Here is a 21213-nt window from a genome sequence, read left to right as displayed (position 1 = left end):
GAGTTGCGGGGACTACGAGTGCGGCCGTCGCACCCACCCGTATAGCTGAGCGCTTGTTTTCGTCCCGGGTGCGCTGTGAGGCGGATACTGCCTCTGCAGCGGCCCCAGTCTCTTGTAATCCGCGAATCCTTACCCCAGTGTATGTGTTGAGCTGTTCAAGCTCCCATTCATTCGAGGCTTGCAAAGGATGGTTGTCCCACAGGGAGATTGAGTTTAGTAGTAAAAATTAGTGATTGTCTGTCTGTGTCTTTGAAAAAGAAAGAAGGAAAGGAATGGAGATGACATGACCAAATTATAAGTGTAGTCTTGGGAAAAGTGGATGGATTCTTGCTTTCCATGTAGGTGATGCTTTAAACATGTTTGGTTTGTATTGTTGGAGTTTGCTTTGACTCTTTCGAGCAATGGTCTTTGGAGTAGAATGAAGGTTAGTTTCATTTCTCCTTATTCTCGGTAGGTACTTCAGTGTTTTTAAGTATGTGCATGTGGTGTCTTAAGTCTTTATTAAAGAGACTTTGCAAAACCATACAAACTAGGCCTCTGTGCTAGGTGTCACACTGTAGTCGAAGTTCTGTTAAATGTACTAGCTGACGGAAGTGGTTGCTGAAATGTAAGTGAAGTACTTACACCTTCATCAGAAGTCTTCCACCAGAGTTAATATTTGTAATATCATGTTAAAATACAGATTTATTTTTGTTTTTTCACTTCGGTACTCGGTGTTGAATTTTAGCCATTAATGTGATAATTCCATAAAAATATTTATAAATCCTTTTCTGTTACAGGGATCCTTAGTCAACTTTACCAGGTGTTGAGGGGGGAATGTTAGAGTGAGAGAAATGACCATCTGAGACCCAGTATGCAGTGCCTTTATGTTGTAGTTGTTTACAGGCAGTGCAAATTCACACCACAAAAATAGGAGATTACTTGTTGCTGGGTTTATCCTAAAGTCTTCAATGTTTATGAATATGAAGTTGTCCTGAGTAGGTTTAGGGAACTTGAGCTTTTACCTCTTTCTTCCACCCCCTTCCCCCTTCTCACAGAGTACATGTTCTGGTTATTGGGTGGATAGAAATATATGTGGCCTAGAACTCCAGAGCCTTTCTCTTTAGAGGAGACTCACCTTCGATCATGTATGTACACTATATGTGGAATCATAAGCATTTCTGTCCTTTTTTTGTGTAGAAAAGGTTCTTACTTTTGGAACTACCCTGTTCAGCTTGAAGCTGTACCACTCAGGTTTCTTTATTGATACAGACAGACTGTGAAGTGAACATTGATGTAAGGAATATTTCTTCTTAATACGCTGTGACATTCGCTCCAGGTTCTAATTTCATGGCTGAAAGCTGAGTTATAGCAGCGAACAGATGTCTAAAGGATTATTCCTTTAATGAGCCATTTGATGCTTGTACTGCTGTGAATGTTTTCTTCTGCTACTGTAGGACTATATTTTCTTTCTGTAACGCTTATTATCAGAAGGAGGGTCAAAAATCCAAGAAAGAATTGATGGTTGGCTAAAGGAAGGGCAAGGTACAAAGAGTGACTGAAAGTGATCAGCAGCGAGGTCTCCACAGAAGAGAAGACGTAGATTTTTCTTGCTCTTTAGGTCTGAAAAGTTTTATTAGTGATGAATTGTGAAAATAGAGCTTGTTCCTATATGTTCAGCAAGATACATTGTTAGTATAGAAAGCACTAAAGTCAGTATAAACTGGGCAGTATGCATTACGAAAAGCTAATTCTGAGCTTTCTTGTTGCTTGTGAGTGATGGGATTTTTGTGGTGCATTTTTGGTAGAGGAAGTCAGAGTACAGAAGTTTTGAATGAAAGGTGGCCAGTGTTACAATGTATGTGAAGAAAAACTTGTTTAGTACTATAACATGATTTTAAAGTCTTATTCTGTATATTCCTGTTCCTCCATTCTTCCTTCTGGCCTCTTCTCTAAACTTTAAACTATCCTTGTAACTTTTCCTAATCAATTATACTTGTGCAAAGTTCACAGAAATGAGGCAGATGACTACACATGTTGCAACACGTATATGCAGGTAGCAAAGGAAGAGAGAAATCTTTCACTGCAGTTTTGTTAATGGCACATATTCCATAATTTCTGCCTCCCCAGGATTGCTCTCCAAAAGTAATGCCCATAACTGAGTGGGTTTGAAACATTTTCATAGACCTTTATTACAGAGAGAGAGAGGTGTAAATCAGTCCCACGAGGAGACAGGGTGATCCTCCCCCTCTACTCCGCTCTTGTGAGACACTACCTGGACTACTGTGTCCAGTTTTGGAGCCCCCGACACAAGAAGAATGTTGATCCATTGAAGCAAGTCCAGAGGAGAGCCACGAAGATAACTGGGGGCTGGAGCACCTTTCCTATGAAGACAGGATGAGAGAGTTGGGGTTGTTCAGCCTGGAGAAGAGAAGGCTGTGGGGAAACCTTGTAACAGTCTTCCAGTACCTAAAGGGGGCCTATGAGAAAGCTGAAGAGAGACTTTTTAACAGGGACATTTAGGGATGAGACAAGGGGGATGGCTTTAAACTAACAAAGGAGAGTTTTAGATTAGAAACACTGGAAAGAAATTCTTTACTGTGAGGGTGGTGAGATAGTGGAACAGGTTGCCCAGAGAAGCTGGGATGGATGCCCCATCCCTGGAAATGTTCAAAGGCATGTTGAATGGGGCTTTGAGCAATCTAGTCTAGTGGAAGGTGTCCCTTCCCATGGCAGGGGTTTAGAACTAGATGATCTTTACAGTCCCTTCTAACACAAACCATTCTGTGATTCTGTTAATTGAAGTAAAAATCTGGTGGTGGTGGCAGGGGTTGGAAATAGTCTTGACCTAAGCTTAAACCTACCACTAAGATTTTAATTTTTTTTGTGTGTCATTTTTTTTACCAGTTTACTCTCACAACTTGTATAAGACCTTGCCCAAATGATGAATCAGCCTAACAAAACTGGGTTTAATGTGGCCCTTCTTTAAAAGAACATAGAAGTGATCACACCTTGCGTGCAAACTGTGGTTTTTTTATGTCCTGTAGCCTGTCCTTTTTGGATCAGCCCAGGAATGACTGGTCTGCAAAAATCTGCTCTAGTACCTCTCGTGTCAAGAAGTTTTAGCAGCAAACCTATCCTTTCTTCTCCTGAAGGTGTCCTCAGTGAAAATATGGTGGCTTCTGGATTTTCACTGATACTAGATTGTAACATTTATGTTCTGAAAACTGTGCTATATGCCTCTCATGAACGTTAAAATAGATGTTTCTGGCAGTGACTCCAAATGCATAAGAAGAAGAATATACTATGTGTCACAAGTTGAGATTATGCCCAGGAGAAAGATAGAGCACCACAAAAATACAACCAAATTGGGGGGCCAGTTCAGTAGTGCCGTTTGGGTTGTTTTGGACAAACATGGGTGGCATTTGTTATAATGACCTGAGTGCTTCCAGAGTGGTTACCAGTCTCTAACTTCCATGATATGAGCTTCTCTTCTAGAGTTTTCTGTAGAAAAAACAAAACAGGAGTTTCTTTTATCTGAAAAGAATCAAATGTTCTGTGAGTTCTTGTAGAGTACCTAGTCAGGCTGTTGGTGAAACAAAAGCAGGAGCATCTGCCTTGCAGAACAGTGTTCTTAGCTAGAAGTTGTTCAGAGTCTGGATCTTTAATAAGAATAGCATAACTTTGCTACTTTTCCATAAAGCTGCAGAATGGAAGCAGTAAAAGCACTATAGGTAATATTCTGAACTGATCTCTTGAGGATGCAGACTGTCCCTTTCTGTCCTATCTTTTGAAAATTATTTTGATTTCTGTGTTCAGAAATTAAGTAGACATTCCCTTCTGTTTCATGGTTTCACCATAATATAGGATGCCATGCTGTTGGCTGGGGGTTTTGGTGTTGAGGTTTTTTGTTTTGTTTTTTTTGGGGGGGGGTGGGGGGGTGGATGGTTTTTGTTTTTTTCTTTGGGTTTTTTTTGTGGTTTGGTTTGTTGTTTGGGTTTTTCTTTTGCCCCCATTTTTAAGGATCTGGCTCCCCAGAAGTTTAAATAAACCACACTTTCTTTTTTCCCTGCAACCAGTAAAAAAGGCACTAGCATCTTTCTGAAGGAAAGTAATTTTGCTGTATGTGTTTCCTTTAGAAAGCCATCAAGAGCTGATGAGATCAAGCTTTTCAGTTTCAAAAGGGAATTAACAGTGAATGCGAACCATAAAAAAAATGATGAATATGCAGGTTTTGCTGATTTGGGAAGCTTGCTGATTGAAACAAGCTTGTGTGAATCACTAGTGCTTGTGAACTTATTTTTTCTTTTAACAGGCCATAAATACTGCACTGTAGTGTGCTTTGTTTGGATATTAAGGAATCTGGAAGCTATTGTAGAAGTTAAGACACCTCTTCCCCCCCTACCCCATATTACCATTAATTTTTATCCCATTCATTCATTGCTGATCAGCACTGGTTCTCTCTCTTGTATAACACCTTTCCAGTATGAGTTTTAGCTGTGTACCTATTTTGACCAAAACTTCCATGATAAACTGCCTTTATGCAGAGGAATAGAAAACAGCATGGAGTGACTGCGTCATGTTTCGCAGGAAAATTGTGATGGTATTTTCCCAATAGCACAAGTCCTGCCTATTTGAGCTTTGTGTATTGTAACTGTTGAGCTCAACGGCATATTTTAATACAATGTTACTACATGCAAAGGAATATCCTCAATATTTTCATCAAGTGAAACAGCCTGTTTTCTCCATTTCTTCCTATCTGGTAAACACATTTCATTCTTTGAGATTTTACTTCTTCTTGATGTCATAAAACAGAGAACATAAAATTCTCCTTTTGCCCGTATCTCTTCAAGTGACCAGGTTCTAGTTTACATGTGTATATTTTGAGTGGAGACAAAATGAATGCTGTTTGATACAAATAACTTGTACTGGGGGAGAAGGAAAATGGACTCATTTAATGACAACTCTCTTCTACCTTCTCAGAGGTAGATACTCTTGGCCCTGCCCTTTATGGTATTCCCCATGAGTGATGAGCAAGCGTGCCACTAGCCTTAAGTTTAGACCAAGTTGAGCAACCAAAATAATGAAGCAGCCTTGTCCCCAGCTTCAACACCAGCCTTGTACTTGAGTTTTCTTCCACTTCTTCAGCTCTCTCCTTAACCCTCTGCCAGTGTAGAGCTTGTGTTATGGTGGAGATAAGCCTCTGCTGGCTGACACATGGGCTGGCTAAAGGTCTGAGGTATATCTGCCATTCTTTCTCAGTTGGAACTCTAAGGCAGAACCATCTCCTTTCTGTAGCTGCTTTTTCCATAGAAAGTGTAGGAAGTGATCTCAAAACTCTTTTTCTCTGTAAGACTTGGATTAAGTGAGCTTACCTCTTGGTTTCAGTGTTATTGTAGAAGGAGCAGCAAGCCAACAGATACTGCCTGCTCAAGTGGGAAATACCAATATTCACATGAGAAGGATGAAAAGAGATTAGTAAAAGATCATCAGGTAGGATCACTTACTGAGTATACACTCACAACAGTAAGTCAGAAGTGGTTTGCAAGGTACATGCTTGAGTTCTTCCCCCATTGTGCTCTTAAAAAAATAAAAAGAAAAAAAGCATTAAGGATTGATCTCCTCCCCTGTACTAATTCCTTGTTCAAACACTAGATCTCTTAAGGGATTTCTGTAGGTGTAACTTTTGAAGAGTGTCTTAATGATTATAGCTCAGGAAGTACCTGCAGGATGCTGTTCCTTTGCCTGCAGCTCTTACGAGATGAAGGACCTGTTTCTAGACCAGTGACTAGAAGCCAAGTTCCTCGTGCAATCCAATAAGCAAGTCAGGGTCAAAAAGAAGAGGAAGCAGCCCTCTTTCCTTGGCAGAAAGCCATGCCTAGATGTTCCAAGATGTGTGGGTAGAGCAGTCTTCCTTTACGATGCACATTTGCAAGAGAAACTCTCCTGCTTTACTGTTTGCACTGAAAAAGAGGTGGTTGGAGATAGGTCTGTGATTGCAGTGTGGCAACACTGGTTGCCTATCTGGGAAGGAAGAGATTAACCTTCAAGGGAACTTGGGAAGGGAGCAGGTCCCAGAGTCCGTATTTCCTGGCTCCATAGCCGCTCAGGTTAGACTGTTCTGCAGAACTAAGTCAAAGGTAGTATGGGAAACCAGAATCTTTAGTAGTTACTCTCGTGCTATCATGTGTATCTTGTGTAATCGTGTTTAAAAACACTGCAGCCTGATAAAAAATTCTCTCGCACTGTTGTAAACTGTTGCAAACTACATATGCTAGTTTCTAGAGCAAATTACCTTTAAATATTTAAGATAAGTTTTTTATAAACAAAAACTTTATTACCTTCGTACAGTTTGAAGACTAAAAATATAAAACTTCATTTATTTGCTTTCACATGAAGTTTGATATCTAATTTCAGAGTAAGCATTAGTGTTCTTAGTATTGACATTTGTCATGTTTACCAGCTGTAGGAGGTTAAATGTCATGTGTGTATTTGCCTAGCTTTCTTCTCTAAATAATTACATTACTCTGTGATTTATTATATCTTCCCTTTATATATATGGATCTGAAAGAATTTCTGTGTGTATGGCTCTTACAGAGCTGTAGTTATTGTAGGTTTAACTGTGGTGTCAGTTGTTGAAATGATTATTTTGGCATCATGTTTTTGGTTATGTGAAGAACCAACCTTAGCATTGGTTGGCATATGCTAATCAATGTATAGGCAAAACAGCTCAGGTGTTTGTTATCCACTTGAGTTAAGCTGTAGGTTCCTTCTTGGGATTTGCCTCAACTAGCTGGTGGTTATTGCAGCTTATGTCTCCTCTGTGTGAATATTTACTATGTATCTATAATGCACAAGTTCATCACAGGGTTTGGAGTAAAATACCAGGGCATCATGAATTATTTCCTTTACCTTAACTTTGCATTTTTATATAAACTGGATTTCTTTATTTTTTAAGTAAAAAATTAAATTCCATAACCACACATTTCTTTACAGTGTCAGTGTAGAAAGTCTTATCTGAAGCAGGAAACAATGATATATGGAGCATTCAAAGGAGTGCAGGAGATGTGAAGTATCCTTGAGAGGTAGACCATGAAGTCATCTCCTTGGGTCTCCACAATTCAGGGGCTCTCTGGCTTATCTGCTTGCTTGGTACCATGGTATTGTAAGACTTGCCTGCTTGGTTTTGGGTTTCCCAATGCTGTTTCTGTCTTTTCTCTATAAAGTCAGTCAATCTCTTTATACAGTTAGTCAGAGGAACTGGGAGCCTGTTAAGCAAAATGTCTTACATAACTTTGCAAAGAAATGTCTGTCTCTGCTCTGGTTCAGTTCTTATGCTTTCTTATAACTGTTTTAGTGACATCTTTTCCACTTTTAACATCTTTTTTATTTCAACATACTGCTTTTGAAATATCTTCATTTTCTGACATTTTTGTACATAACAAGGACTTAAAATCATCTGTTGTTTAAAGAAAAAATAAGGCCCCCCCCCCCCATATTAATCCTCTTCTAGATGCTATCAAACACGTCAAGTAGCAGCCTTTGTGGATGGTGAAGTGTGTGTTGCTTGGAGCAATGAAATATGATCAAGTAGACTAACATGGGGATGAAAGCTCAACTTGTTCAGTGTTATTTAAGTCTTACGTTAAGGAATCTCTCATCTGTGTCATGAAATCTGTTTTTTTGTTGATCTGATGTTCTGTGGGGCAGAAGTAGCTTGTAAGGTGTCTGAGGAAACTTGATAATCATCTGTTATGGAATGACAAATTATGGTATTTTTTTCTAAGATGATGATCACAAGTCTAGCCAGGATGAAGCAGTGAATAAGTTGATTAGAAAATCTAGTTTCTTAAAATACTGTTTTCTGACTACCTCTTCTAAAGCATTTATCTTACTTGAAAATCATGTTGTGTGAGTGTATATTACCATTAATGTTTCACCTTCCCTAGGGTCTTGGGAGCTCTTGTTCCTGTAAAACCAGTAGGGAAGTCGGCCAGTTTGGTTTTATGTCTGCTAAAAGCCATCTTTCCCCCACTTTTTGCAGGTGAGATTAGTTTGGGGATGTGAATACAATGAGTGTAAACCAGCCAGCTCACACAGGGCCTCCTTACGGGCGACCTCAGCCTGGATATCAGGGATACCAGCAGCCTGCCTACGGAGGACAGCCATTGCCAGGGGTTCCTCAATTGCAATATGGAGCTTATAATGGTCCGATGCCAGGATATCAACAGCCACCCCCTCCACAAGGTAATTCTCAGCCAAAACTTAATGATTGATAACTTCTGAATTGTTGTGTGCACGGGATTTCTTCTGTATACTTAATTACTACTCTCTGTTTTGTGGCAGCAATTATTATTCCTTCTGTATATAGCTTACATGATGTTAAAACTCATGTTCTTCCTGCACATTATGAGGTTGCTGTTCTGTCATTTGTCCACTTCTTTCACACTTCTTTTAATAGCTCATAAAATTGACGTGTTGAGAAGCACAGCCTGCTTTTTTTTGATACTGAAACACCCGATTAGGACAGTGTTCCTGATGAGGTTATGTTGAAGGGCAGCAGGTAGTGACTGTAACAGATTCATAATTGAGACTCCCTTACATTACTATTAAGGAAGTTCTGCATGCCATTATGAAAGATCTAGACATACAACTCTAGGCAGAAAGCGTATTTGGAGCTATTTTCACAAATGCCTTTAAAATCAATAGAAAGTTTGTGAACATGTGGCAAGCTATGATTGTATGATTCTAAGCTAATGTGTTCTGGAGTTTCCCTGGTTCTGCAGGGTCATATGGCTTGTTGGATTTGTTTATTTAAAAACTAATTAACAACAATAAATAAAAATCCCAAACAACCACAAAAAAAAAACAAATAAAAGCCACCAAACAAAGTAGTTTAACTTTTCTTACCTGCCTTCAAAATAAGGGCTAACTTAAAATTATTAAAGAACTTCTGGAGTCTTTGTTTCTGAGTATTTGAAGTGCTTTGGGAGATTCATAGTGACATTAACATCTGACAGGTAGAGGAGAAAGTACTATGCTCTGAGTAGGAGTATTTCTGCCTTTCAAAATCAGGTGAATGAATTCAAATCTGCCAGAATAAGCACAATACACACTTTCACTTCGAAGTGTTTGTTTAGACTTCAGATTGGTATTGAGAGGAAATTGAGTAATAATGCTAATCATACTAATGGTCTCTGTATTGTTCTCCCCTCCAGGTACATCTTGATTTTTTTGTTTTGTTTTCAACTTCTTGAATCTTAAAAATCAGTGAGAAGGATAGAACAATCAAAGTGCCTATAGTTGTCTTGCAGTTAGCAGAAGTGGGAGCCTGAAAGTCGGGAGCTGAATAATTACTCTGTTGGGTTTTTCTGTCTGAAGTTAGCATGGTAATGAAGTAGAAGAATTAGCATGGTGTGCTAAAAAATGGATCATTCAGTTGCTCCATCTTCCTTTTCTTTCCTTAATCCTCTTCCTCCCATCCTCTCAATAAATCTCTTACAACAGCACTTTTAATCTATGAGTTGTGAACTAATTTCACAGAGGATTTAAATTCCTATAAAAGTAATGAAAATCAGCACTGGGCAGAGGAAAGAAACCCTGCCTGCTGGGAAGACAGAGGCAGGGTTCAGCCATTGAGTGCTGTTTGGCTGCTCAATGTAGGCACTGACTTACTAGTGTTTCCTATCCCATGGAAGGAATGGGGAAAAATTGGACGTGTTTCAGTGAGGGAGAGAAGGAGATTCAAGAAGGACAAAGATTACTGTGGATTTGTTGGAAAAGTTTCATCAGAGTGCAGCTATTTATAGAAAGCAGGTTTTGGCTGTTAGCAGTATGAAGAATGTTTAGGATGTTGGTGAAGAGAAACTGATGGGCATCTTCTATCAGATACTTCAACAACTTTCAGGCTTTACAAATCTGAAAAGCAGTTCTTTTTAAGGGAATTAACTTTCTTCCTTCTGAATTATTTCTGGTTTGCTTTTTTTAATTTTAGAACAGCAGAAGTGTGGTTATAACAGCTCAGTAAGAACATACCTAGAAAGCTTGGTATGTGAATTTATGCAGATTAAAAGTGCAGATTTTGTTTGTGCCAACAATGATTGAAAGGTATTGTGCCACTGAGGGCAACTAGGTGGTCTCATTTGGCCAACAAAAATGTATTGCTCTACTCTTAAGCAGTATCTCATGTAGTTTATTGATACATCAGTCTAACATCACCCATGGTTTGTGGAGATTTTTCTTCTGTCTTTATTTCTGAGACCATCCTTCCCAGACGTAGCAGACTGTATTAAGGGAATCTCAGTTGTCACATTATGCATTTTGGACTGTTACTGTAAATCCAGGATTCCTATTCTTAGAAAGAAGGAATGTAAAATTTGGAGCACTAGCAGAACAGCCAGAAGTTGACCTGTTAGTAGCTGCTGAATAGGATAGCCCAGGAGAAGAGAGTGACAAACAATGCATTATCAAAGAAAGCATACCAGTGGTACTGAAGATATCGACAGTTATTTTTTCTACCCCCATCTCCAACATGTTATGTTTATTGCAGGTCTTTGTAGAAAGACCTGTTGTAGCTGCATACTGTAGAGAGAAGAGAATTATTTTTGGAGGCACTAGAGTGACAGTAATTTAGGGAACACTGAGTGGTAAAAGGAAAACTGCCAATGTTAATCTGTGATCTCTAAGTAGTTGTCTTAGGGATTTATTTTAAAAACAACAACAAAATAGCTTGGAGGACTCGGTGGAATAAGTGTTGGTAGCAGATGCCATCCTCAGTCAGGGAGCCCTCTGTATCTGATTTATGTGACAAACTCTAGCTCTCACCAATGGAAATACAGGAGTGCTGTGCCAGTGATGCTAGTCTTGCTTGGGACCAGAAGTGGAGTACTGTGCTGCTAGTTGAAAATAGCTGCTTCTTTCTGTGAGAATACTGAAAGAACCAGGACAATTTTTCACCTTCTTCCTTTGAACGGTTTCTTTCTAATGAGATCATTCAGTTGAAAGTGCAAACACAGTTACCTGAATACCAGTCACAATTAGGCTGCTTCTGGATTGTTTTACATGGACTCAGTTTCCAATACTGTTGACACTTGTATTAATACATGAACTCTGTTGGTAATACATGTTATGCTTGGTAGAAGACTGAGAGGGAGTTATAGCTTAAGGAATAATGTGGTAAATGTGGTGTGGATTTTATGCATATGATGTTTTCTGTACTGCAGACTGTCTTTAGCATTGGAAACACTGTCTCTTGGTGCTTTCTCTCAGGCTTGATTCACTGGTGTATTCTGTCTTTCCAGGTTACTTTCCTTCCTTGGGGTTCCCTTCGAAGGGCTCTCCTGTTTCTCTCAACTCTGACACTTCTTCTCTTGCACCTAATTTCATAGGTAAATGGTGTCCTTTTCATGAGAGTGCTTGTGCTTGTGCTGCTTCTTTTGTGCAAAGTTCCTATTTAATATGGATATTTATCTCAAAGGTGTGGATACCTGATTATTCAGTCAGAAGTGGGTGGGACACTTCCTAGTCAATTTGTAGGCAGCACTCCAAAGACATAAATGGGATATGAAGAAATAATCCTAGTAGAAATCCCTTATGCCTGCAGATTCATAGATAAAACCTGACTTGTGACTAATGTTTTCTGAAGACTGATTTCAAAACCTGAATTGGCCTGTTTAGGTTCTGTCAGGGGGAATCCTTGGTTTAAAAGAATGCAGCCTCCCACTTGAGAGAGGACTAAACATGAGGTTAGAAATGATAACATGCAATGAAGAAATGAAAATTCTTCCTCAGCACCAGGAGGTTGTTACTTGAGGTCATGAGATTTTTTGTAACTTGTGCTTTCATTTAAGGGGAAAAAAGATGTCTTTAGTCTCTTTGGCTGTAGCATAGAAACCAAGTATATGTTAGGAATAATTATGATTTTCAAAAGCTGTGGCTTGAAGAAAGGAATACTTTGGCAAAGCTAGCAATCAAAATGTAAGAATTAGGAATACTGCAAGAAATTATTGTACTTTTCTTTTTTTCCAACTAGTGGTATTTCAGAAGAGCTATTTCCAACAGCGTCAATTTGCTTAGATGAGTAGGGAGTCAGAACTGGGGCAAAACCTGATAGTCTGGGGGCTCTGAATCAAATCACAGGCATTCCCAATTTTGCTGTAAGCTACGTCCATTTTGAGGTCTGTAGTGATTAAGAACAGTGCAGTATCTCAAAGGTGTTGAAGGAGAACTTTGGAATTCCTCAAGAGTCATGAATCGTAAGCTAATAAACCACCAGATACTCATAGCTGTTCAAGTGATTTTTTTTTCAGTGGCTATTTGTGCAGTCTGTGGTAATAGTTACCAAATTATGTTTGTGACAAGAGCTAGAAAAAGACTTTCAGGATTTTTTTCTGAAGTAAGCATGTATTTGTCAAATTGTATATCTGTTAAAGTTGGGGGGGGGGAGTTAATGTAAAAAAGTGTGTAGGATCCCACCATGAATTAAATTAAATATGCTTTCAGAGACAAAAGGTAACAATGCCAAGCAGTTTACATGTACTATGAAAGGAAAAAGATTCCAAAATAGGTGAAAGTGTACCAAATTAACTGAAGGGGTATCACAAGAGACATTCGGAAATAGAAATACCACACAACGTACAAATAGTTAAGAGATCAGGAAATGCATAGCCAGAGAAATGGTAAGACAAAGGTGCTGTAACAGTAGTTTAGAAAATACAAGGTTTAATGTGATGAAGGTACATAAGGATAATAAGTATCTCTGAAAAAAATTAAATCCTATGTCTCAAAAAGAACAGGAGAAGGTTTTGTAATAAAAAAGCCCAAAGAAATCACTGGTTATTCATACAAGGTCTATTTAATTCATTCCTTGAGTTTACATCCACAAGCTTACTAAGAATTTACATGTAACAGATAAGATTACATTTACACGTAACAGATAAGATTAAAATGTATAAATTGAAACTTCATGCTTTGGTGTATAAATTACACTGCAGAATTGAGAAATGGCCTCTCTGGCTTCCTGTTTCATAATGGTTCCTCACAACAAGGTTTCAGAGTCCCTTTTAAACTTGTCATGCCAGTCAGAGATACGCAACAGTGTGTTATGTGCTGCCTTGGTCTCATGGGGAAGTTTACATTGTTAGTCATCTGTATTTAATGATACCCCATACATTAAATATGTTCTCTTGTGGTTAGCAGGAATGATCATATGGTTCTAATTATCAGCATTTTTGACTTAATAATACGAACGTGGAAGTTTAGAATCTCTTTTTTGGAAGTAGACACTGCGATTGGTCTGCTGGTATTGTATCCAGCATTGTGTGGCCTGTGGAAAGCGTGAAGACTTGGCTTTGTGGCAAATACGTTTGAACTGTGACTAAACCAGCTCAGTCTGAAAGATGAGAAAGTATTCATGTTAGCCTCTAGCCTCAAGAGCTGGGGAAGAACAGTGGTGGCCCCCATTAATGAGCAATTAGATGTAATTTTCTGAATCTGCTCACATAATCTGCTGACCTTCCAAGAAGGGAAAACTGACCTGTAAAAAACATTAGGTTCCATGTGAATACTCTCCTTGGTCTGGAGAAAAATAATTGGACTTGTCCGTGAGGTATTAAATTCTTCCCCCTCCAAGATAACTTTTTCTTTTCTTCATCAGAAGATGAAATTGTCGATTGAAGACCCTCCACAATACACATATTTTGCTTGGTTTGTGTAAAGATGGTGACTAGTGACACTGGCTAAAAAATTGTGCTTTAGTTTTGCTACTTCTAGTATAGTTGTATAAATTATTTGTTGCTCATGGAGTTTTGATACCGCAGTTTGGCCACTGCTAAACTGTTTCTACGCTTCTTTTTATTTCTGGGATTTTTCATGGTTCAAGACCTTGCTTCTGTGTTGTGATTTTTATTTTTTTTAAATTTTTTTTTTTCCCCCTTATGTCTGTAGGCTCATTAAGAGCCCCTTCAACATCTGGAGCATCTCTTCCTTCTGATCACCTGACATACAGTCCATTTGGACAGGGAGATGTGCAGAATGGGATTCCAACCTCAGCAGCCCCGATGCAGAGGTACATACAAGAAGAAGTCATAACAAAGGCGTGCCTTGGTAGACCTGTGCTAGATCTAGACCTTTTAGGATCTAAACCAAACTGCATATATTGTTTTTACTGTGGTAGATGTTGACTTTCTTTATTGCTGACTTACTGTTTTAAGAACAATGTTTTGTCATAGACAATAAGAATATCTGCAGATTAAAAACTTCTGGAAGGAAATGAGCAGATGTCAGTGACTGATCAAAACCACTTCTCCAAAGACTTTCTTTGTGGTAGTCATTTCCCCATAAAGAATTTTGTGATTCTCATAGTCTGTTTTCTTTTAAAACAATTGCATTCACACTGCCATAGTATTTGATTCTTTGGTAGTGTGAATTGATCTCTCTCCAGAGCATGTTGCTATTTGTTATTACTGAGAAATTCCTTAGCATTGGTTCTGGGTCATTTCCTGTCCATTACGGTTCCCTGAGCTATCTTCATGTAAAGCTCTTGGGCACCTTCTCCAGAAAGATGTTGGCATTACCTTTGTGGTGAAAGTGGCAGCAGTCCTCACTGCTTCATTCTGATTACTGGTTTTGGGTAAGGTGGTTGGTTTTTGCTTCCCTCTGCTTAACCTCAGCACTGTCAGCACAGTCTTGACATCCTTAAAGCAACAGCATTCTTACATAATTGTGCAGGCCTTACTGTTGCTCACCTGTAGCCTCCATGGCAGTATTTCTGTTTTGTTGCTGTAACTAAAATGGAATTAATAAAAAATGCTATAAATGTGGAATTTGTATTTTAAGAATAGAATTTTTTTTTTTTTTATGAAGTGGATTGAAGTCCATGCAGTGTGTGTAATTATTTTGCCACAACTGAGCTACAGTGCTTCATGTAAATAACTGAGACCCAGCTAGTGTTTATAAAGCACAGAGAGCTGTAACTGCTTGTATAATGGGGTATCCAGTGGCGTTTCTCATCTTCCTTCTCAGGCCACCTGCTTCTCAGCCGTATCTGCCAGGCTCAGCATCCATGCCTGTCACCCAGACGCCTGCGTTCCAGCAATATGGTCCCCCCCCAGCCAGTGTACAGCAGCTCAGCAATCACATGGCAGGGATGACAATTGGCACTGTTGCAGCCTCTGCTGCTCCCCCAGCCGGACTAGGATATGGTGAGGTTTCCTGGCTACAGAAATATGTTACTGCTTTTCAGTTATGCTGGTAATTTCATAAAAGATTTGCTCTTGTCAATGATTCATTACCCTATGGTTATCAGAATTCTCTGGGTGTTGACGTCTGCTATTCTAAATAGTTTCCTCCCTGTTCTGCAGTGTTCGGACCTTCCTCTTACCTTTCTACCACAGGTGCCCCAAGGCCGCCTACCATGCCAGGCCCACCACTGCCTGGGCAGACAGCTCCTGTACCACCAGCGTCCCAGCCTAATCATGTATTCTCACCGCCACCTCCAACATCGATGTCAGGGCCACAGCCTGGGCCTCCCATGAGTAGCCTCCATGGACCCCCTCCTCCAACTCATCCTCCTCAGCCAGGATACCAAATGCAGCAGAACGGTGAGTATTCCGACTCTAGAAATTGTACACTATACGTGCTCTCTGTTTACGGCAAACTGAGAATTGGATTTCCGTTTTGTTACTTGTGGGCTTTTGGTGATACTTCAGTGTTTCCCTGTGCTCTTGTCTAAAAGACAAATCCAAGATAAACAACAGGATGTGTCATTTTAAGATACTTGTCATACAGTTTTCAAGCAGTTTAATATAACTGAAGAAATCCTAGTGTACTTGGCTAAAAAGTCATTTAGTAGTGAGTGCCGTAATACCACAAGAGTTTGTGATCAGAATGTTATTATGACATTTAATATGTAGAACCTTTCACATTTTGTGTGTACTTGTAAGTAGTGTCAGCTAAGCTTTCTGAATTATAAATGGTTTTGGCTGATTTTTAATCAATAACATTTACAGATAGCTAGGATAAAGTAATCGTGCAAGTGTGAGGATTGAGAATCCCATTCCCCATGCAGTTTTGCACAACTGGCCAGGTAGATTACTTACAAATATCTGTGCAAATTGCAATTAACTGTAGAAACACTATTGCATTATATCGTGGTGTATTCCATAACTGCAAGAAATTGTCTAAAGTTATATGAAATAACTTCAGGTAGTTACAAAATGAAATAGATAATCACACATTAACTTACTACTCTAATTTCAGGCAAGCCAAAACTGCCTGAGAAAACTCCTTGCATTTTGAGGAATTACGGGTCATCTGCTAGCTTATTTGGCAGTTCTGTGTGTACTTTCTAGTAGGCAGTTCTGCAATTTAACTTAAATGTTCATAGTGCATGATCTTAATGCATATTATAATCATATTATTCTAAAAATAGTTATGTTAGTCTAAAACCTTGTGTTTCCTTAAGTGTGGTTTTAAGGAGGACTGTCTCCATCAGTTTACTGCATCACTGATAGAGATGTACAGGTCTAACCCAAAACACTGATAAGTACGTTTAATCCTAATTAACTGAAAAACATGTGACTTGCTTGGTTTTTTGACAATGGAAGTGCCAAAGGAAAAGTGGGAAGTGCCAAATAATGAAATTACTAGTATTAGCCACTGTTTGATTTTGCTGTTCCTTTCTTGTAAAGGTTCCTTTGGGCAGGTGAGGGGTCCTCAACCAAACTATGGAGCAGCCTATCCAGGAGCACCAAATTATGGAAGGCAACCTGGACCACCACCTCCACCCAAACGCTTGGATCCAGATTCCATTCCTAGCCCTGTAAGCTTACTTTGTTTTTACCAGTGTGAACTCTTCCATAGTGTTTTTACATAAAACGGAACTGATAAAGACCAAAGCTGAAAACAAGTTTCTCATTCCAACGAACATCAGTCTGTTCTCCTGCTTTTTTTTTTTTTTTTTTTTTTTGGTATATCTGGCTTCAGTCTTTTGTTATGAATGATCCAAGAAGCGATATTTTTTTCTTGCTGTCTAAACAAAGGCGCTGCATATGCAAATGGATGCTCTACTTCCTCAGGTCTTTTTCTGTACTATGTTACATTTTGAGAATCCTTGAGGGCTTCGATTAAGCTTGTTTCTCCATTTCTGGATTCTTGCTTAATGACTTACCATGGTGAACCAATTTCAGGTTTTGAGGTGACAATCTATGGTTCACCTTTAAAGTACAGTTAATAGGAGATGACTAGCATTTTTCCTTTCCCTTTTCCCATAACTTGTCAAAAAACAGGTTATCGGATTATTTGGTCATTAAGTCATGACACAACTTGAGTCAAATATGGACAACTTCTCAAAGTGGGATTATCTTTCAGAACAGAGGTTCAAGAAAGGACAAGCAGTGATACGTAGTGGTTAGCAATGATGAGTAATATTAAGCCTGACAGTATTATTTCTACTGGTCTACTGTGCCATTTCTTCTGCTGCTGCCGATGCTGTTCTGTTATTGGCTCAGAAAGCCACAGTCATTTGGTAACAGGAAACTTTTCCAGGGCAGTGCTTACAGTGTTTGCTTCGAAGCTATAATAATTATTTAGTCTTGAGTTACGTCTTAGATCTGGACTGGTGCTTTTTTGAATTTGTATTCAAAAAAGATTATCTGTTTAGACTCCAAGTTTATGTAAAGTTTATGACCATATTTTTCTCACAGAATATAAGAAGTCTTTAATTGGTTGTCTGCTTCTCTTCTCTTCCACCAAATGAGATCTCAAATGGCTTGTGTCAGTTGCCTTCATTTTAGCATGTACTTAAAGCATAAGTCCCCAATTTCTAACCAAAATAAGCATATGAGCCACTACCTCTGTTAGCAGCGTGTTCAGAGCTCAAGCATTGGCAAGGCTGGTTTTGGAATCGGTCTGTGCTGCAGAAGCTGATGTTCCCTGTTGCATGAACCAAGCGTATCTACTTCTAGTGCTACAGGTTTGGGTAGAAAGAAGTAACACTGTTACTTTTTGGTTTATTATTCTCTTCTTTTTTCTCTTTGTCTTTTGTTTGTTGTTTTTTTCTTTGTGGCACTCTTCATTTTTTTTATTTAAAAAATAAGCAACTTAATGAGCTGCCACCCCAGCAGAAACCCAGGCACAGAATAGACCCAGATGCAATTCCTAGTCCAGTAAGTGCTGTATATGTATGTAATTGTAGTTTGTATGTTGGTGAGCATCTGTGCATGCGTGAAACCTGAACTGCACCTCACTAACCCTGCATCATTAATCCTTTACCCTTTCCTTGCTGTCTTCTGCTTGCCTTATCAAAATGAGTAACATTACACCACAAAAGGTTGTTAAAATCTTCTTTTCTCTGATGAATGGTGAGGCAATAGAAAGCAGAATGTTTCAGAAACAGATCATGAAGAATGCCTCCCCTCCTCTTTGTCTGATCTTTAGAATATCTCCTTCATCAGATTCCAACTGGCATTTCAGTGTAAGCCATCAGTATAATTGTCTATACAGTGTGCGCCTCAACATACACACAGCATGAGCCTTCGTAGCAATGTTTTCTGAGTTTTGAGCAGAATTTGATGTCATGCTGATATACCAGTACTGGGCTAATGCCTTGAAGTTTGAAAATTGCAGCTAAACTGTTTTGATGTTAATTCTTGATACAAATCTTCTAGTAGATTAATATACGGCATGGGGAGCTATAAACATTCTGTCATTATCTGTGCTCATACATAACCATTACATTTTGAAATTGAAAATTTAGTGCTTATGTGTAGAGTATCTTACGTAAAGAAAGAACAAAGCAGCTACCTTTTGGATTGGAAGGTGGGAAAAAAACCCAAACCACATTTGACTTTGACTTTGTTACCCTTGTATCACTTCTTCCTCATTTAGTCCAATTTGGTTTTATAACAGGTACAAGCATTGAGATCACCAGTGTCAATCTGTAGACTTCTGAAATGGGACTAGATTTGTCCTAGAGTAGTCACTGTCTGATGCTATGGGAGACTTTCTGCTGACAACTTGGAACCCTTAGTGAGAGGGTAGAAGGTCTGCCATGCAAACTTCTGCATTTCACAGTTTAAGGAAAGACGTGTGTTTGAAAAGGCAAAATAAGATCAGAAGAATGATTGATAGCTTTAATGCTTTCATTCAAGCACCAGTATGGAAATGTGGTTAAAACTGTGTATAACTACAGTTTTCTGTTCTTTCACAAAGGTCAGTAGATACTTCAGTCAACTAAAACTGTCTAATGTGTTTCCATTATCTTAAGCATATTTGCACCAGGAAGTAATGAGGACTTCCACCTGAGCTTGCAAGCACCTATCTTTAGGTTGGAGTTACAGTAGCATAAGATTTCTAGGATTTCTAAGAATTCTAAGAAATCATGCTATGAAAACAGTGGGAACATACAGAAAGGAAAAGGCAGATTATAGAACTTCAGGCTTACAGAAGCTTCTAATTTTAATTTGACTAGGACTGTATCGGGGGGAATACTACCAGAAATTCTTCTCTTGATCTGTGTTTGGTTTTTGTGAGTTCGGAGAAGGCCTTAAAACACAAAATGTGCTACTACTCAAAATTCTTGGAGGAAAACACTACTTACAACTTACTATTTACAATTATTTACAATTTATTGTTAGCCATTCAGTGCTAGTTGAAATCAAACTGAGAGGTGACTGCTTGACAAAACTTATTTGCTTTAGACTTCTTGTATTTAGAGGTAGTAATGTTTGTCTCAGGTCCCCTTTTAATGCCTTACAGATATAAATTTTATATTCTACCATGCATTGAAACCAAGCCTCCAAATATTAATGTTGTGTATTCCATCATAGATTCAAGTGATTGAAGATGACAGAAATAACTGTGGGTCAGAACCATTTGTCACTGGAGTGAGAGGGCAGGTCCCACCTCTTGTTACTACGGATTTCTTGGTCAAGGATCAAGGTAAAATATTTTTCTTATCCTAAACAAACAAAACACAAACACCAAAGAATCAGTGGCAGAACTGAATATGTCTTTAAAGGAAAAGTTTGAGGAATGATTTCAGTGGCTGGGGATGTGGTTTTTGTCAGCAGAAGCGTGATTTCAAGTCTTGTGTTGATTTGTTCTCAATTTAGAATCTTCTGATTGTTTGGTAGCTAGTAACTGATTTCCAAGTAAAAAATGTTTTCCAAAGCAGATATATGGGACCAGCGCTACCAGGGGTATCAGAAAGTAACGAATCAAGCTTCTTCTGTAGAGCTATATCAACAACAGTTAAGAACTGAAATTTACTAGCAATATTGTTTGAATTGGATTGGGAACTACATTTGTTTTTAAATTGAGTGAGATGTCAATTGGTCCATGGGCTTCATAGAGAAAGGATATTTCATTTTTTAATTGCCTATTTTTTATCTTTTTTTATTTAAAGCTCCTTCAAAACTTCAGAATCCAATTCTACAATCAAATGCTTTACTCTTGAGCCAAAATTACAAAATTGAGCAGTAGAAATGTAATTCAGTTTTCTGCCTATAGTATGGTTTAGTCTGCAAAAAATGACATGAATGCCTTTTAAAGGTTCAACTTGATGTAAAGCCAAGTTCATTTGTTTTGAGTTAAGGTCCGAGTTATTATAAGGTTTGAGTTACTATATGTAGCTAATCATAAAGGAGCATTTTGTTTGAAATTCAAGTCTTGCATAGATTAAAATGGATTGCTTCGATAAGATCTTACCCTCAGTTGTGTTTTAGCCACAAAGACTGTCTCTGTTTCTGTTCTTGAATATAAACTTGACTTGTACTGAAAATTACGGTGTTTTTTTCCTTTGTTCCTCAGGTAATGCAAGCCCCCGCTACATAAGATGCACATCTTACAATATTCCCTGCACCTCAGATATGGCCAAACAGTCCCAAGTTCCTCTAGCTGCTGTCATAAAACCGCTGGCTACTCTACGCCCAGAGGAGGTCAGAACCATATGCAGAGTTTCATAGGCACTGTATGCACTTTGAACTCATCAGGAGAATGCTATTGGATGCCAACTTTAACAGATATGTTGAGAAGGAATGTTTAGGTGATGGAAGACTAGATAAACACTGATTCTTCTGCAAGTGTGTGGTAGAGATCTGTAAGGCAGACAAATGACATGTTCAAACTGTTTAGGATTTCTATCATTAGAAATTACCCATGATAATTCCGCAGGGTTTTTTTTGCAGTAACTGTTGAGCACTGTGACCACATAACCAGAGCACTAGGATGGTTACA

The 21213-nt window shown here is 38.7% G+C and overlaps 1 protein-coding gene across 3 annotated transcripts in view; it reads left to right on the top strand.

The window, feature by feature from the left end:
- SEC24C (SEC24 homolog C, COPII coat complex component) overlaps window positions 1-21213 on the top strand; it is a 37553-nt gene that overhangs the window by 507 nt on the left and 15833 nt on the right. The window contains exons 2-10 of one of the 3 annotated variants that reach the window (XM_061451543.1): window positions 8024-8226; window positions 11280-11366; window positions 13924-14044; window positions 15001-15179; window positions 15372-15578; window positions 16668-16798; window positions 18075-18143; window positions 19806-19917; window positions 20788-20915. In XM_061451543.1, the coding sequence (XP_061307527.1) occupies window positions 8052-8226; window positions 11280-11366; window positions 13924-14044; window positions 15001-15179; window positions 15372-15578; window positions 16668-16798; window positions 18075-18143; window positions 19806-19917; window positions 20788-20915 (1209 nt within the window). In that variant the 5' untranslated portion in view covers window positions 8024-8051. The remainder of the gene's footprint in view (window positions 1-8023; window positions 8227-11279; window positions 11367-13923; window positions 14045-15000; window positions 15180-15371; window positions 15579-16667; window positions 16799-18074; window positions 18144-19805; window positions 19918-20787; window positions 20916-21213) is intronic. The other 2 variants (XM_061451561.1, XM_061451552.1) reach the window with 2 other exon arrangements.

This window comes from Pezoporus flaviventris, unplaced genomic scaffold, assembly GCF_033815535.1.
Source record: "Pezoporus flaviventris isolate CSIRO_AGI_PZ_B2104156 unplaced genomic scaffold, CSIRO_AGI_Pfla_v1 ptg000001l, whole genome shotgun sequence".
NCBI classification, from domain to species: Eukaryota; Metazoa; Chordata; class Aves; order Psittaciformes; family Psittacidae; genus Pezoporus; species Pezoporus flaviventris.
The sequence above is the reverse complement of the archived record's forward strand: the minus strand, read 5'-3'. Positions and strand labels throughout refer to the sequence as shown.